This window comes from Tenrec ecaudatus, chromosome 5 (assembly GCF_050624435.1).
Source record: "Tenrec ecaudatus isolate mTenEca1 chromosome 5, mTenEca1.hap1, whole genome shotgun sequence".
Classification (NCBI taxonomy): Eukaryota; Metazoa; Chordata; class Mammalia; order Afrosoricida; family Tenrecidae; genus Tenrec; species Tenrec ecaudatus.
The window spans coordinates 126905166-126922069 of record NC_134534.1 but is presented as its reverse complement, the minus strand read 5'-3'; the positions used below and the strand labels follow the sequence as shown (position 1 = coordinate 126922069).

Below are 16904 nucleotides of genomic sequence, written 5' to 3'. Positions count from 1 at the left end.
GGTTCAGGGTTGGGGCCAGTACTGCAGTAGGATGTGTAGGGAAGCTTGGCAAAAGCGGTGATGGCTGTACAACCTAGTGGCACAGTAATGACCACCACAGAATTGCACGTGTCAAAACGGTTACAGTGAGAAAGCCTGGGTCATATGTATTTAACCAAAATAAATAACAAATGCAAGCCAACCAACCAACAAAAGCTAAGGGCTTCACTGTGTATAAATTATCTCCATGCTGGAAGAGCTTTGTCGTCACAGCTCTTTCTTGGGATCAGTCTACAGCAGGATTCCGAATATTTCCCAAAATTTCAGGTAAGCCTAAGTACAAGTTACCGAATCTCTGTGGAAATAGACAAATGACCATTTATCCATAGAAAGAGAGCTTCGCTTTCTGGAAAAAGAACAGGGTATCCTGCAGGAGCCACCCATCAAAACCTCCACTTTTCAAAGGATCATTTGCTCCATCTATAAAGGATAACATTTTAATATGAAAGAGAAGCAGTTGCCTTCATCGAGCTATTCTACGTGACAAAAAGCAGGCCAAGACCAGCCATGGCAGTCCATTTTCTTGATACTTAACTTGTCCGTTAGCAGCTGCATGCTCAAGAGCAGCTATCGGTACCACCAATGTTGGGTTCAAACAAGTCCACAGGCGGAACATTCACTGCTGCAACAGAATGAACTATCAAAATCAACTTAATAGTTTAGAGATGACAATATGGTGGTTCGGAAACTGATCAAGTATATACCTCTGTTCCTTGGGACTGAAATCATTGATCAGCCCATTTCTAGCTCTTGCAGCTTAAAACAAACAAATGCCCTTTTGCTTCTGAGTTAATTCCAAATCCCCCCAAACCAAACCAAACTCACTGCCATCCAGCGGCTTCAAACTCATGGTGGGTGGGTTTGGCCTGCCCATCTTCTAGTGAGCAGCTGCGTCCTCACCCATCACACACACCAAGGCTCTCTCTGCTATCTCAGAGGGCGCGGAGTTGGAGACACACGAGAATGGGAGCAAGTGAGCTCATGTGTCTGGTTTTCATAACGAATCAATGATGGAAACTGCAGCCGTCACACAGTAATGCAAGGCAGATGGCATTGCTTTGACAATCCCAAGTGATGCACAAAGGAGAACGCACAATCAAAAGTTGAAAACGATGGCTTTCAAATCTACTTGATGATAAACATTCTAAACAAAACAAAAACTGAGAGGGAGGAAGGGAAGAAGAAAGATTATTGTACTGCATTACACTGTAGTAACAAGGCTAACTGCTAACATCTGCTGATTACTAGATGCCAGAAATTATGCTAAGCATTGAAGCATTTTATTTCATTTGCTAAGTATCAAAAAATTATAATATGGTCTTATTAATGAGTCTCGTCAGACAGGTGGACAGACTTAAGAGTGGTTACAAAAACCAACATCCTGAATTTGAAGAATTAATGAAAGATAGAACTGAGAACCCATGTTCTCCAATTCAGATCTTAACTACTCTTCAATATTGCTTTATTTTTTAAGTCAGAAATGGAAGAGCATTCCATGTAGACTTTGGCCCAAATGGTTGCAGCCGAAGTCCTGCCAAAACTGGTTCAACTGCTTTGCTAGATTTTCAAAAAGAACTTACTTCAAAGCACTCTTGCAGAGATGCCCAGTGTCAGAGCAAACTCCCAAATGTTGACGGTTTATCTCAAAGAGACCTATTCCAAGATGACGAAGCGACCTATGTCCAGTCCTGGTCTCAACACACCCGTTCAAATGCAGCCTTCCTCAGCACATGAGCAGATTGCAGATAAGACCAGTTGGGTGATGGAGCTGCACATCCATCACTGGGCATGGGGAAGAGGTGGGGGTGTCCCCAGTTGCTGCTAGCATTCTTAGCTAGTCAGTTGTCCAGGAGTGGTGAGCTGTTCTGGCTATAGGTGGCAGGGCCTATTTCAAGATGGGTGACAACTGTAAATCAGCATGTGGAAAATTCAACACAGGATGCTGGTGTCAGGTGGAGGTAAAAGAAGACAGCTCTGTTTGACTGAATTCCTTTCCCTGTGCTACCTGATTCCCAAAGGCCTTTTCCTATTCTCTGACACCCTTAGCTTGGCATTTGCTTTTACCTTTCTTCTACCCTTCTCCCACCCCAACAACCTTAAATAAAGACACCCCACCCCCCAAAAAAACTGTTGCTGAGGTAATCCCAAACCTTTAATTTCTAATGTTTTAAATGAAAAATTAATCGAGATTTTAAATATTCAACATCACATAAGTTTAAACTAAGTTCTGCTTTACCATTATATTATCATTATAAACAGAGAAAATATTGAAGTCCATTTTGCTTGTATCCACAATGGATGTTCATGGAAGCAACATTAGGAGATCCAAGGACACATTTTATCCATAGGGACACACTGTTATCAGGCAAATTTGGTGCACAAGACCGCTTTACAATGTTGAAAAGCAAGAATGTTAACTTGAGAACATTGCCTGACCCAGGTCATGTAATGTATGTTCAATTGCCCTCCTGTGTGTGTGAAATGTAGGCATTGACTAAGGAAGATTGAAGAAGAATTGATGCATTTTCACTGCAGTGTATACTGAAGTATAGTGTACAATGTACAGTCAAGAATACTGCAAGTCCCATGGACTTCCAGAAGAAGGAACAGATCTGTCTTGGAAGAAGTACTACCAGAATGTTCCTTAGAGAAAAGGATGCAAGATTTTGCCTTACATACTTTGGACATGTTGCCAGGAGAGAATGGTCCCTGAAAAAGGACATCATGCTTGGCAAAGCAGAGGGGCAGTGCAACAGAGGAAGACCCTTGATGAGATGGACGGACACAGTGGCTGCAAGAATGGGCTCAGACATAGTTAAACTGTGAGCATGGCCCAGGATTGACTGGTGCTCCACTCGATTGTGCATCAGGTCCTATGAATCAGAACTGACTTGACAGCACCTAACAACAATACCAAAACAAATTATACCAACTGAGACAGGGACACGTGCTCAGCAAAGCTGTCTCCTGAACTCGTCACAGACACAACGTTAATAGTAGTATCTATGACTTAAAAAAATAAAACAATATTTTTCTGGGCAGGTAGTTTATCATCACCAGCACTTTGAGCTGGTCTAACGTAGACAGAGAGAAAGGTTCTACGGTCCCTGTCACACAGTGTGAACACTTCACATGTTTAACCCAGTTATTCACATCATAACAAGCCTGCACAAATTAACCTCAGAAGCAGGCACTGTATTAATAGAGGCACATGCGTGGCTCCAGATCGCCCATCCCCCACACACCATTCTATCCGAGAAGGTCACACTTTTGCTTTAAAATGCCATGCAAGATTAGAGTCTTTTCAAAACTATTGTATCGATAATTTTATTATAAAATAATGGTGTGAAGATTAAGATTATCTAGCACACCCCCACAGTGTGTATCACAAGAGTATCTATTATGCTCCAAAGACAAGAGCACAAGTCTCTGGCTCTAGCATCAATGCTCAGTGAGTGTTCTCTTCACAGAATGGGCACAATCAGAGTTTCCTCTCCCCTCACAGGGTTACAGTGAGGCAGAAGATAGATAATCCTTATAAGGCATTTCCGTGTTAGTAGTTAAGCATCCAAACAGGGTCATGGCTCTGATTGGGTCCAATACAATTAGATCAGCTCCAAAACTCACCGCAAACTCATGGCCATCGAGTCAACTCCGACTTCTGGCGCCCTTTTGGAACAGGTGGAACTGCCCCTGTGGGTTCCCAAAACTGTAACTCTTCATGGGAGTAGAAAGCCTCGTCTTTCTCCCTCGGAGCGGCTGGTGGTTTTGAACTGCTGACTTTGTAGTTGGCAGTCCAATGCATAACCACTATGTCACTAAGGCCTCTAGCTCAGCCTCGCACCTCATAAATTAATAATTAGTGGATTGGGAAATGAAAGATGGTGGCAAATAAAAATGACAAAAATGCAGGTGACAGGGCACGTCTGTATCAGCTTTGGTTACAGCTGCCCCCCTTCCTGTACTCTTCCCAGGGGGAAGGTGCCTCCGCCTTTCAGAAGCCAGGCCCCAGAGACTGAGGTGCCCTCACAGAGAGTTTGGTGGAGGAGAAAGGCTCTGGCCATATTAGGGGGTCCAATGGCATCAATTGCCTCCTTGGCTGTGGGCCAGAAGCTGCTCTGCGAACCTCAGCATGCAACTGAGAGATGTAGTTGAGCCCCTAGGGCCACACAGAGGCACCATGGGAGACCCTGAAGTCTCTAAGGCTGAGAGGAACACAGCTACATTCAGGACCAGGACCTAAACAAAGCCCCTTATGCAGTGAGTCACAAGCAGAAACAGAAACTCAATATTTAGGAAAAAATAGTTGATTAGCTGGGTAGCAGTCCCGTGGTAGAACTCTCACTTTCCATTAAGGATCCCTGAGTTCAATTCCCAGCCGATGGACCTCATCCACAGGCAGCAGCTGTCCATCAGTATTGGAACCATGCTGAACAGGTTTTAGCGGAACTTCCGAACTAAGATTAGGAAGAAACTAAGATAAGCAGATCTTGGTGATCTACTTCCAACAATTAGCTGATGACAACCTAATGGGTTACAACTGTCTGATCGCCAGCTAATCATGGGGTTAGTGCAGAACCACGCAGTCTCTTATACCCTTGTGATGGGGTCAACATTAGTCAACAGCAGCTCACAACTAAAAGGTTGATTTTGCCTCCGTTAATCTAGGCCATCGTATTAGAACCTAAAACCACCAAGTCAATGGTCAAATTACCTGAAACATCATCGGCTCCATCTTCATCTCAAGGCCTAATTGAGCAGAAATTTTATGGGGTGGGGGGAGCCACAGTGAAAGCAAAACTACAATGCACATTGACTGTCCAAGAAGCACCTATGTTGATTATTTATAATAAATATACAAGAAGGTGCATTTTCTTCTGATGCTAAGGCACACTGTCTTTTTACCACTGCTGTTACTGTTTAGTTCCCAGCAATGCCGCCTCAGAAGCTTGGCTGTGTGCCATCTCCTAATCAGCGTGGCGGCTCCCAACGTCCATCCAGACCACTGTCCATGTGGGCTCCTTCTAAAAACGCCTTTCATCCAAACACAGGATGAGCATCCCTGCTACGGGTCTCACCGCGAGAACTGGCAACCCTGGCATGCGGCCCAGTGGGCTTGGAGAAATCCGACTGCCCACTAGTCTTTGTATTAGGGGTGACCTGACACCTTTCAACCTCCGACTATGCAAAGCTCTGAGACTTACCCAGCTGGGAAACAACTCAGCCTGTTGATTAGTAACAAGAAAGGTCCACTGGGTTTTCTCCAAGCAAAGATGTGTGGGGCTGGCCTGGCAGGAGGAAGAAGCGCTGCCGGAAGTAGTCTGCTAAGGAAACGGGGACGTCCTCGGTTCCAGCACTCCAATGCGGTTGCTCTCTTTGTAGTCCCAGGTTTGCTATTAGTGAAACTGCGGCTTCTTTAAATTTGAACTCCAACTCAGAGGAAGGGATTCTTCGAAGAACAGAACAGGAAACTGTTCAAGACTAAGGCAGAGGAGTCATTGAGCTGATGCTTGAAAATAAATGGAAAATGGATGGAAAGATGTGCCCCCAAGACAGGTGTAGAGAGCCTGAGGGGAGCTAACGGTGCAGGGAACCAGAAGAACTGAAGCAAACTGGGTTCTGGGATGCTACCCACAGAATAGTTCTCCAAGGGTTCAGCAAGACATTGCAAGATCTGATACGAAAGTGAACATCTTCAGTCCTTTCACATGTTTCAATCTGCTGATAACTTAAATGTGTATTTATTTCCATGCATTCAATGGTATGTATTTGCTTATACAGAGAAGCTTTCTGTGGCCAATTTTTCATTAGCTTTGCTTATTGGGGACACAAATATAAACGCACAGACTGCAGCCACAGATCAGTGGGACAGAACACAAATTTCAACCTCCGCCCTTATCTCTTATCCCAGAGTTGCTACCTAGAGGCAGTGAAGCTGACTTTCGTTAATTGTCTTTGCAACTTTTCCACCATCATCAGCAACAACTACAACAACAAATGAGAGGGTCGAAATCCAGGAATAGGTCATTCAGGGGCTATGACAAGCTGATGAACATCGGAATAAAAATTGCTTTCCTTCCACACAGGCACAACTTCAAATTTTTAATGCCTCGTCAATCGTTTATTTGAATAAGAGCTGAAACTATCAATGCCTTTCCTATCAAATCATACAATACATGTTCAAGAAACGCCTGCTAAATCTTACTATGTACATACTTAATATACATAATCTCATTGAATACTAATGACAACCCTATTAAACTCAAAAACTCACTGCTTTCAGGTTGTTTGTGACTTGTGGAGACCCTAAAGAACAGGATTAGAATGCCCTCCGTGGGTCTCTGAAGCTAACTCTTCACGGGAGTAGAAACCCCATCTTTCTTCTGCAGAGAAGCTGGTGGTTTCAAACTACTGACCTTCCGATTAGCAGGCCAATGTGTTGCCCACTACACTACCTGGGCTCCTGAAGATAATCCTGGCAGCAGCTACTACTGCCATTTAAGAAATGAGGTCATTATGGCTTAGAGAGAGTGGTAGTAAATGGTCTCCCCACAGTCCTTCAACAGTGGGTCACAGGGAGGGCATGGAGCCTGATTTGCCAACTCCAGGATCTGAGCACTGAACACACACAACCTATCAGCTCCATTCAGATTTGCCTGGTGCCTACCCGCTGCCGTCCGGCCTGCTCCCACCGGAAACAACTTGCTAAAGGTGTGCAGCAAAGGCATGGACTCCTCAAAACTCTTCTTGGAAAAATGCTGGCAGCAACTTCTGGGACCAAGGACACGTTTGCTCTTTGCACATCCATCTCCCACTTCCATGGGAGAGCTCACTCCCGCTTTCTGGGGATGGAACTGCGATAGGGGCCCCTCCTATGCAGGTTCTACTGGCCCTCTTTTCCACAGGGTAAGTTCCCCTGGACCATACATTCAGAATGGAGGAGGACAATGGAAGCTGGGTCCATCTGTTAGTTATTTTCTTTATAAGCGCAATCACGATGTTACACCACTCCCCCACCCCCCTTGTTGGAACAGGTTTATTAGAACACTATTAGTCATTGGGAGACAGCTGTTAACCCCCGACTAGAGAGTTTGAGTGAGCAAAGAACATGACTTGTGTTTCCATGGGGCAAGGGGGTGTCTGCTTGTTCCCATGGGGCAAGGGGGTGTCTGCTTGTTCCCATGGGTTAAAGCTGGTCCAGTTCACCTCTGTATCTGCCGGTTCTTAGTCCTGTGTCTGGCCTGGGATGTAAAAATACGGGGAACTGAACTCCATACTTTGGGAGGATCTTGTTTAGTCCCTACTAGTACATGCTTTGTTGAGAGAAAGATGGGTCTTTCTACTCCCATAAAGGGTTAAAGTCTCAGAAACTCAGTTTTTCTCGATCCTAGAGTTCCACTACCAGTCAGCACCAATTCAATGGCAGTGAGGTTTTTGGTTTGAGTACAGTCTTTAAATTACTAGGCTGAAAATTAAAGAGGTGAGCCAACATTTCACCCAGAACACAACGCGGATTTCTTCAGTTCCTCATTATTATTTTGACTAGGCCTTGTTCATAGGATCTGTTTTGTTTTACTTTAATGTGCTCTCCAACAGACTATGAAAAATGGAAATTAGAGCTCAGAGTGAACACATTTCAACACGGTGAACCGGACTTGAGCAGGCAACCCAAAATTTGTCAAAGAAGGATGCTGGGCAAGTCTGTTTAACCTCCTGAGCCTCTTTCACCTATGACATGGAGGATCATGTATCCACACCTACAGCACAGGGTCTTTCCAAAGATGAAATAAAGCCAAAGAAAACCACCCACACTTAACCTCTGCAGTGGTCAACAGGAGTGGGGCCTTCCAGATGTTCATGGAGAAATGGAAGGCAATTCTTGGAAACCTGTGGAAAACATCCAACCCTGACTGAGGAGAACACACCTGTCTTATTCTGGCAATAGAGGGTGAACCTGGTGTCAAGCAATGTTGGGTCCAAACAGCTCTTAGAATCTTTCTAACTTCTGGTGTTCACATAGCAAATTCATCATCTGCTTTATAATCTCCATTGTCCACCACACGCACAAAGAGGTCTGCCCAATGCATCAGAGAAGCTAATGCATACACATAAATATCTACATGACATGGCACCCAGTTTACTCTGTGAACATTTACTCTGTGAACATTTCCCCTCCAGTTCCTTGGTCTGGAGTACAGCCTCATAGATTCTTATTCATCCCATAGTTTTGCAGTCAGGCCACCATAAGTTCTCAACATAGAACAAGCCACTACAGATAAAATCACAGCAGCCCCCAAAGCAAACTGTCTAGTTTAAAGTATCAGATCCAATGGAACTGAGTAGCATATTCATAAGTCAGATCCAAATTTGCTTTATGAACCACTGGAAGAGGACGAGGCCACCTGTACTTCCCTTGTGGAATAGGGCTCTTCCGTGAGCACTATGGCAGTTACCTGCAGAAGCCGTTCAGAAGCAGAAATCAACGGAATGGTGAGCGGACTGACAGATATATGTGTTAAGACATCTGGAAAACCTTTTGATGCAAACATCTATTAAGTTCATTTATCTTCAAGAGTTCTTAAAAGGCCCAAATTGTTTCTAGAATTTGGGACTGTATACAATTTGGATCTAGTTGAATGAAAACAATGCCTCCCAAGAAGCTGGAAACATTTCTTAACAATTTTGTTAACTTGGGGGTCGTGATTTTTAATACAAACCCACTCTTGGTTAGCGTTCTGAAACGTGTTGATAGCAGACAAGACAGTCCTTTGGAGTTTTGATTCATCCAGTGATCAAACACCCACCAAGAGCCGGCAGATGCACAACAATGTTAACTAGTGCTGGGGACCCCGCCCTGAATAGGACAGTTGTATGTGGTCCCAACCAAAGGGACAGAAAGTAAATATTTGACTACAGCTGTGCTAGGTGCCACACAATCAAGGAACCAGAGGCACCCGTAAGTCAGAGAGGGCTTCCTGGAGGCAGTGTAGTATGAACTGGAATGGTAAGGACAGATGGATTACCTGATGAAGGGTCATTAGAAAGACTGCCCCATGGAAGCAGTCAGGAAACCAATCCATGTATTACATTGGGCAAGCCTGCTGTCAAAGACCTCTTCAAGTGTTACAAAACAAAACTTTGAGGTCCCTGGCACTCGTGACTCAAGACATGGGATTTTCAGTCACGCCATAGAAATGTAAAAACCATATAATTAAGAAAAAGCTCAGAAGAACTGATGCATCTGAATTGACGCAGTGTTGAAGAATATTTAAAGTGCCCTGGACGGCCACAAAAACAAACAAATCTGTCTTAGAAGCAGAACAGCCAGAATGTGCAAAGAAATGAGGATGGTGGGACTTCCTTTCACGTGCTTTAGACATGGGATCAGGAGAGGCCAGTCCCTGGAAAAGCCCACCAGGTTTAGCAAAGTAGGCTGTCAGTGCAAAAAGAGACAGGCCCTGGATGAGATGGAATGATACAGTGGTAGTAAGTGAGCTCAAACCCAGCACTGATTGTGAGGATTGCACAGGGTGCAGCAGGGTTGTGCTTTGCAGTACAAAGGATACTATATGTTGGCACCGACTCCACGGCACTTCACTCACAAGAACTAGAGTGGATGTGGGCTTGAGAAGAGAAGGTACCGAGGATGAGCTTCAAGTCTCTCAATAGTTCAAAGGAAAGTTATGCCCAGAAACCTTTGCTTCCCACAAAACAACACAGCTCCTCTTCCACAGAGTTGGTTGCTCTTAGAATCCAGTGGAGTGGAAGGTGGGAGACCAGCTGGGAGCAGAACTCCTTAGCACACTCACGAGTAGCATTGCCATGTCTGTGGGAGCCGAGCTGCGGCTTCAGATCCATTACAATGCTTTTCTAGACCCCAGGTGCATATTCCCTAACCCACAGATGCCCACATTTGGCACACAGGCCCCTTTTCAGAAAAACAGCAAAGCATTACTCAGCACTCCTTTGGCAGCTAAAAACATTGGTACTGGAGCTCATACTTGAGGATAAGGTGCAGGTATCTGCGTTTGCAGCCCCCTGGATTGTTCCAGCACCTCAGTTTGGGAAACACGGTTCTAATTGCTAGGCAGTCTATGTTTCAGAACTTACTCCAGCCTTTCTTAAAGCTTTTAAGCAAGGGCGGTTTTTCAGCATGCAAGCCACTTATAAAATGATCAAGTCAAAATGATCTACCAACTACAAAAATGCAAAACCTAGATTTATTTATTCATAAATGCATTGAGTTCTTTATATGTACCATGTATGTTTATGTACCTTGCATAACCGCATGAGTCCATATTGCATAAACACAATTAACTATATACATTTTTTATCATGACCTGAGTTTACTCTCATGGCTTGCACTGAATGGAATGTGCCAGGGATGCCTAGTCCGGACAGTAGCTGCTGACAGCCAGCCTCAAGCACACTTCCAAATGATCATTTGGTGGAACGGTACTTGGACTTCATGATCTTGATGTGGGCAAAGGCTGACTCACAGAAATAAGTAGAGCCGAATAATTCAGTCAAGGAGGTAGCATATTTTCTCATGTTTGGGTACTTTTCCTCTACGAGTAAGTTCCAAAACTGTTCCTGCGCTCTGGACTTCAGCTGAATGTCAGCTTGTAGTGTCAAAATCTCCCATTCCGTATGAAAGTGATACGTTTCTGTCTTCTTACTTGGTCCAGCTCCCCTACTCATTTTAATACCCTTTCTTACGTTTAAGAGAGAGGAAAAAAAAAAACAAGGTCTAAACATTGGCGATAACAGCGTGTCAGTTTTGCTGCACTTAGTGCAGTTGTTTGCGTATGTGTTTGACACCTAAGATTGCTTCAGATTGGCTGTGCTTTATATCAATTAAGTGACGGGATTGGTGATAGGCTTCCATCTATTTTTTTTAATGCCATGCAATCTAAACACACTACATTTGCGATCGCCTAGTAGATTGCGATCGACGTATTGAGCTCCCCTCCTTCTAAGAAGGCTGTTTGACACGACTGAGCAGAATCAAGTGTGTGGTTGAGACAAATCCGTGTTTCATTGGGTTTCCATTTGAACCTAAATACTTCATCTCATTCAGCTGTTGTGGAATGTTCAACAGGCAGATCAGCAGCAGCTGGGCACTTGTTTGAAAGGCGACAGCACCTCAGGCCCCCAAGGATTTTACGGAGCAGAATCTCTTGGAATGACTGTAGCCATGGAATTGGCCGGACTCATGGCAACCCATGTGTACCACGGGAGGACCATGATGGGCGGGGTTTCCACTGGCTGTTCTTTTCAGAAATGGGCCATCAGGCTTTTCCAAGGCATCTCTAGGGAAACTAGAACCTCCAACACCGTAGTTCACAGCTGAGCACATTAATCATTTGCAACACCCAATGGAACCCAACCCTCCCCCCTACCCCCAAAACTCCAAGCACATTGCCATCAACTCATAGTGATAGAGTTCCCAAGGCTGTGGACCTTTACAGGAACAGACAACTCCATTTTCGCCCATGGAGGGTGGGTGGGTTTGAACCACCAATGTGCAGTTAAAAGCTCAACATATAACCCATTTCACCCCCAGGGCTCCGTGGGACTCCTTCTCCAGGAGTGTGCGCTCTGTGTCTAAGCACACTCTCTCAGACGGGGTGACGCCCGCCCCACTGAGGTCTGAGAAGCCCTGAGCTAGCGCACCCGTAGGCAAAGCTTTGGCATACCCTGGGTGCTCAGCAGGTGATTAAAAAAAACAAAACAGAAACTTGAGATCATTTAAATAATGCAAGATCATCTTATGGAACAAGTTCTAAGATTTGAAGAGCTGGTGTCTAAAATCTTATCTCTTATCTACTTCAGCTTGTAACACAGAAGTGAACCACGGGGCATATTTTAAAAAATAAAAGTGTTGTACATGAGTTTTCAAGATATAAATCCTTTTGCTTTTTGGAAGTGAATAAGCAGGAGCAGAGAGCCTGGAAATAAGCAAAATTTTAAACAGCTTCCAGTGGAATGGGACTTTCTGGCTGACACGGGAAAGGCAACAGTTAACTTCGGGAAGAAAGGCAAGTTTTACTAATGCCCTTGGGGAAGCCATTCAGGGTCTGAGCCCAGAGAAACCATCTCTGGCAGCTTTCCAGCCAGGCCCTGCTTGGATGTCCGCAAGGCTAGCACTTGAGGTCTATACAGTCTCAAGCAGAACTCCTACCACGAACAGAACTTTCTCTGTCGGTTCAAAAAGCAACATCTTGTCCCCTAACTTAATACCTTTGATTAGCCCACCCAATAGAATTTCAAAAACATCCAGTTTTGATTCAAGTATCACAGTTTTTATTTTGAGAGAGTTTACCTAAACACTCCAAAATGAAAACAGAAAGGCAAGAAGAAATAATAAACCAGCTTAACAATGAACGCTGTATAAACTCTGGGGGAGTGAATGGTTTATTTATAAATAAGCATTGCTGAAAACTCCGCAGGAAATACAGAGGACAGCATAAACGGGAAGTTCACTAACTCCTTCGCCCCAAATCTGGCGCCTCCTTAAAGCCTAGACTGGGCCCTACGTTTCGGTGACTCGCCTACTCACACTATTCACACCGGTTTTTGTGAGCCTGTGCAGTCCTGGGTGAGCTGTAAATATTTGCCCTACACCCAGCTGCTGAGGCTGCAGCTGACAGACAGGCTGGGGGCCAGGAGAGGGACAGAGTCTGAAAACTTGCCGGGCCTGATGTGCTCATAAGGGGCAGGGGGATGGGAAAGGGCAGGGAGGAGCAAAGCAAAGTGGACACAGGCCCCTGAAACTCTTAAACAAATATACCCCTCCTGGCCATGCCAACTGGGGCAGGACTACAACAGAAGGGCAGCGAATGGCCCATGCCCACATGGCCCAGACCCACATCCCCAGAGATGTGGAAATACCCATTTGTTGAAAATACGCCACATTTTCAAAGAAACCAATGTTTCACAACTGATGTTAATTTTGCCCCACACCCACCCCCAAAACTTAGCAATGTCTGGAGACAAGTCTGATTGTCCCGCCTTGGGTGAGTGGGTAGAGGGTTAACTAAGTAGCACTTAGTGGATAGAGATTAGGGATACTGCTAAACCACCCATGATGCCACCTGAGTCCCTCAATACAAAATAATCCAGGCCCAAAGCTGAGGTGCAGTTTCCAATTCAGCTCACTGCCGCAGAGGCAAGTCTGCCTCTTAGAGACTCCATAGGGGAGAGAAGAGCGGCCGCGGTGAGTTTCCAAGACTGTAACTCTTTATGGAAAGAGAAGAAAGCCCCAGCTTTTCTCCCGGCCTTAAGTTTGGGCATCCTGAAACAGACCCTGGGTCCTGAATCCTAGCTCTGCTTCTAGTCACTGTTTGATTTGGGGCTGGACATACAACCTTCCTAAGCCTGTTTTCTCAGCTCAAAGGATTAAACAGATAATATATGTCAAGTGCTCACAGCAGTTGCTGGCACACAATAAACACTCAATAAATGGTGCTTGTGGTTACACACCAAAAAAACAACACAACAGTAGTTAAAAGGCTGGGCTGTAGAGACGGTCACCCATGAGTTCAAATCCCACCTCTGGCATCTAAAGCTCTGTGACCCTGAGCACAAGCTATCTTACTTGATCAGAAAAGAACCCAAGAGGAAGTGCTTAGCACAGTGCCTGGAGCAAAGTAAGCACTGGGTAGTGGTGGCAATTACCATTACCACTCTCTCCCAGGGCAGGCACAGGGCTCCAGGGGGAGGCCTTAAAGGGAACTAGGAGGTAACAGCTGGGCATTTACTCTGGCTCTGCACCTTGCCAAGTGCTTGAATTCTGAAGACCACGTAGTCTACATTTAGAGAACTTGGGCACTTGGAGATGGCTTGTACCAGTGTCACCTGGCTGATGAACAGCTCAGATTTAAACAGTTCCACGTCCGTGGCCTCATTCTTGATTAATACTTCCTACTGGGTGGAGAGGTCTCTGTACTTCCCTCTGGAAGCCCTGAAATTGGAATACCCTACTAGATGCCTGGGTATGTTTCCCCACGGTCATGTCTCCAGGGACCATAGTTTCCAACTTTAGCGAGGTTAAGCAGCTTGTTCAAGGTCACCTAGCTAGTTGGCAGCAGAGACCACATTTGAACTCGGCTTTAACTCCCAAGGCCCCTCTCGTCTGGAATCCTTCTAAACTTACTCCACATTGGTTGTGAGGTCCCTTTATTCTTTTGAAATCTCAGGGGATGCACGGATATAGCTGTCCCTGCGTGTCACATCTCCCAACAGAGGTTAAAGCAAATCCCCCAATATCAAGCAGCTGCTCTGAGCAGAAAAGAAAAAGAAACCAACACCCCGCCCCCCCCAAAAAAAAAGCCACCTATGAATGCAGATCTGACTTTGGAGCCGCACTCTTCATTCCGATTCCCCACTTACTTGGTTGTAGATTCATTTTCGCCCTTGCAGAAAACCCTGAAAGAGCGCCTCACCACTTCACTTTGTGCGACTATAAAGTCTATAAGGGATCCCAGTCGCATCCTCGCAGTTTCTGGTCCTGGTTAATAAGGCTGGCAAGGACAAGGCTGCAGGGATGCTCCTGACCACCCTGGGCGGAAATGGAAAGCACTGGAGCAGGCTGCCTAGCTAGGGTTTGGGGCGAGCAGCGGGCGCCTACCTTGTCCCCGAGCGGCGCGGCCACGCAGCGGCTGAGCGAGTCCAGGCGCGAGCTGTACTCGGTGAACTTCTTCTGGTAGCGCAACGCCGTCATCTGCAACTCCAGCTGCGTGGCGGCCAGCTGCGCCACTAGGGACTTTTCGCGCTTGCCTGCGCGCAGAGCCTCCTTCTTGAGCGCCTTGTGCAGCGCGCCGAGGCGGGCCTGCAGCGCGCCGTTGTGCGCCCGCAGAGCCCGCGCGCAGCAGTGGCCGCCGGCGCGCTGCTCGCCGTGCGTCAGGGGCAGCCCGCAGCCCTCCTGGCAGCGGCCCACGGGCCGCGCGTCGCACGCGTCGCGCATATGCGTCTCCACGTCGCGCCGCAGCAGCACCTGGCCGCAGCCCGGGTGGCGGCAGCGCGTGGGCGCGAAGTCGCAGCGCTCGGCGTGCTCGGGCAGCTGCTGCAGCTTGACCACCCGGCCGCAGCCGCGCGCCGCGTGCGCGCACTTGATGTCCAGCTTGAGGATGAGGCGCTTGAGCGGCAGGACGTGGTTGAGCTCCTTGGCCGACAGGCGACCGCGGCAGCGCGCCGGGCAGCTGCCCTCCTGCACCACCCAGGGCAGCACGCAGCCGGCGCAGAAGACGTGGCCGCACGGCGTGGTCAGTGGGTCCTCCAGGACTTTGTGGCACAGCGCACACTTGAGGTCCGGGTCCACGTCGCCGTCGAAGCGGTCCAGCTCGAAGCCCATGGTGGCGGCCGGGGCCCGGGGTCGCCGGCCGCCCGCCCCTCCTCCCGAGGCGGCCCAGACACGCCGGCTGCGCGGCCCGCTCTCCTGCGCGCTCGCCCCGGACTGAGCCTAATTGCTGCAGACTTCTCGGAAAATGCCCGAGGAAAAGGACTCCTCCGGCCGTATTTGCGCGAGCGGGAGCGCACGGGCAGCCCGTCTGGGCGGTCTCCCGCCAGCCCGCCGCCGAAAGGGGGAGGCGAAGGCTCAGGAGCACGGAGAAACTCGGAGCCGCCCGAAGGCCCGGCCCTCTCCGCCCCCTCCTCCTTCCGGCCCCCCAACTGTGGCCCGAGCTCCGCTTCATCGCCCGGCGCTTCTCCGCCCTCCTGCAGGGTGTTTTTATTTATTTTTAACTTTTTTTTTTTTTTTGCTACAGGAGAAAATACGCCAGCCAGGAAAATTCCACAGAGTTTGGAGCTCAGGCTGCTTGCTTCCTCTCAAAGGAGTCCCCTTGGAGCCACTTTTTGGATAGAGCAAATCTTCTTACTACCCCCTTCGCGTGTGATGTGGCGTGTGATGTGTGTGTGTATGTGTGTGTTCATTTGAATGGGACGAAAAATAAAAGGGTGCCGCTCTCCTAGCACTTACGGCCGTTATTTATTTATTTCCAGGGAAAGTTACAGAGTCTGCGGGACGCTCCAGCGGCGAGTCCACTTCGGAGTTCTGCGGTCTCGGGAGCGAGCACGCACGCACGCACACACGCACATGCACGCCCGCACGCCGGCCGGCTGGCCGGCCGAGGTTCACAGGCCAGCGGAGCGGTCTGCAGAGACCCGAGCTGCCCGCCCGCTGAGGCTGCGGGAGGCTGGCGGGCCCGCTCCCTCCCTGGCCACTAGCGGCGCCGGGTGCTTGGAAGTGGCCCCTTTAAAAAGCCATCAGCACAAAGTTGGGAGAGAGTGTTAAGCGCCATGTACAACTTATTTTTTCCGCAGTTACAAAAGAAGTAACGCCGGTCCTTAAAAGGCTAGCTGCTGCAGACCCTATGCTCTGTAGCCCCCCCCACCCCCGGCCCCCCAGTACACTCACTGCATTCCTCCAGTCATGTTTCCATGTTTCCTGCCTTTGTTGAGTTTCCATTTTACCATTGGGAGTTTAGGCCCTGAGAAGACAATGCTGTGCAGGATTGTGTGGAGCTCTTTCTCATGTTCTAATCTAGTTGCAGATTCCGACCCAGTGGGCCCGGGGCTGAGAGGACGCTGATGTGGCTGGTCCTTGGATTATGCTTGATTGGAAGAGGCTGACCTTCATGATTCTGGATTCTGTCTTCTTCCTCTGTGGGGTACCTATTGAATCAAAATAGTGACCCTAGCTGGGTAACTTTCAGCCACCTCCTGAGTGCAGAAGGGTTGGTTACTCTTGGGATTCAAACCCAGGTGGGAAATCCAGAGCCTCGCCCACGCATGTGGTAGGTTACCCTTTCCCCGGACATCCCAGGAAACACGAAGTTCCCGTTGCTGAATGCAACGAAACTGTG

The 16904-nt window shown here is 47.6% G+C and overlaps 1 protein-coding gene across 1 annotated transcript in view; it reads right to left on the bottom strand.

The window, feature by feature from the left end:
- Positions 1 to 15499, bottom strand: part of PDZRN3 (PDZ domain containing ring finger 3) — a 250683-nt gene extending 235184 nt beyond the window's left edge. The window contains exon 1 of the mRNA XM_075549882.1: positions 14672 to 15499. Coding sequence (XP_075405997.1) covers positions 14672 to 15394 — 723 coding nt within the window. The 5' untranslated portion in view covers positions 15395 to 15499. The remainder of the gene's footprint in view (positions 1 to 14671) is intronic.
- Positions 15500 to 16904: the final 1405 nt, after the last annotated feature.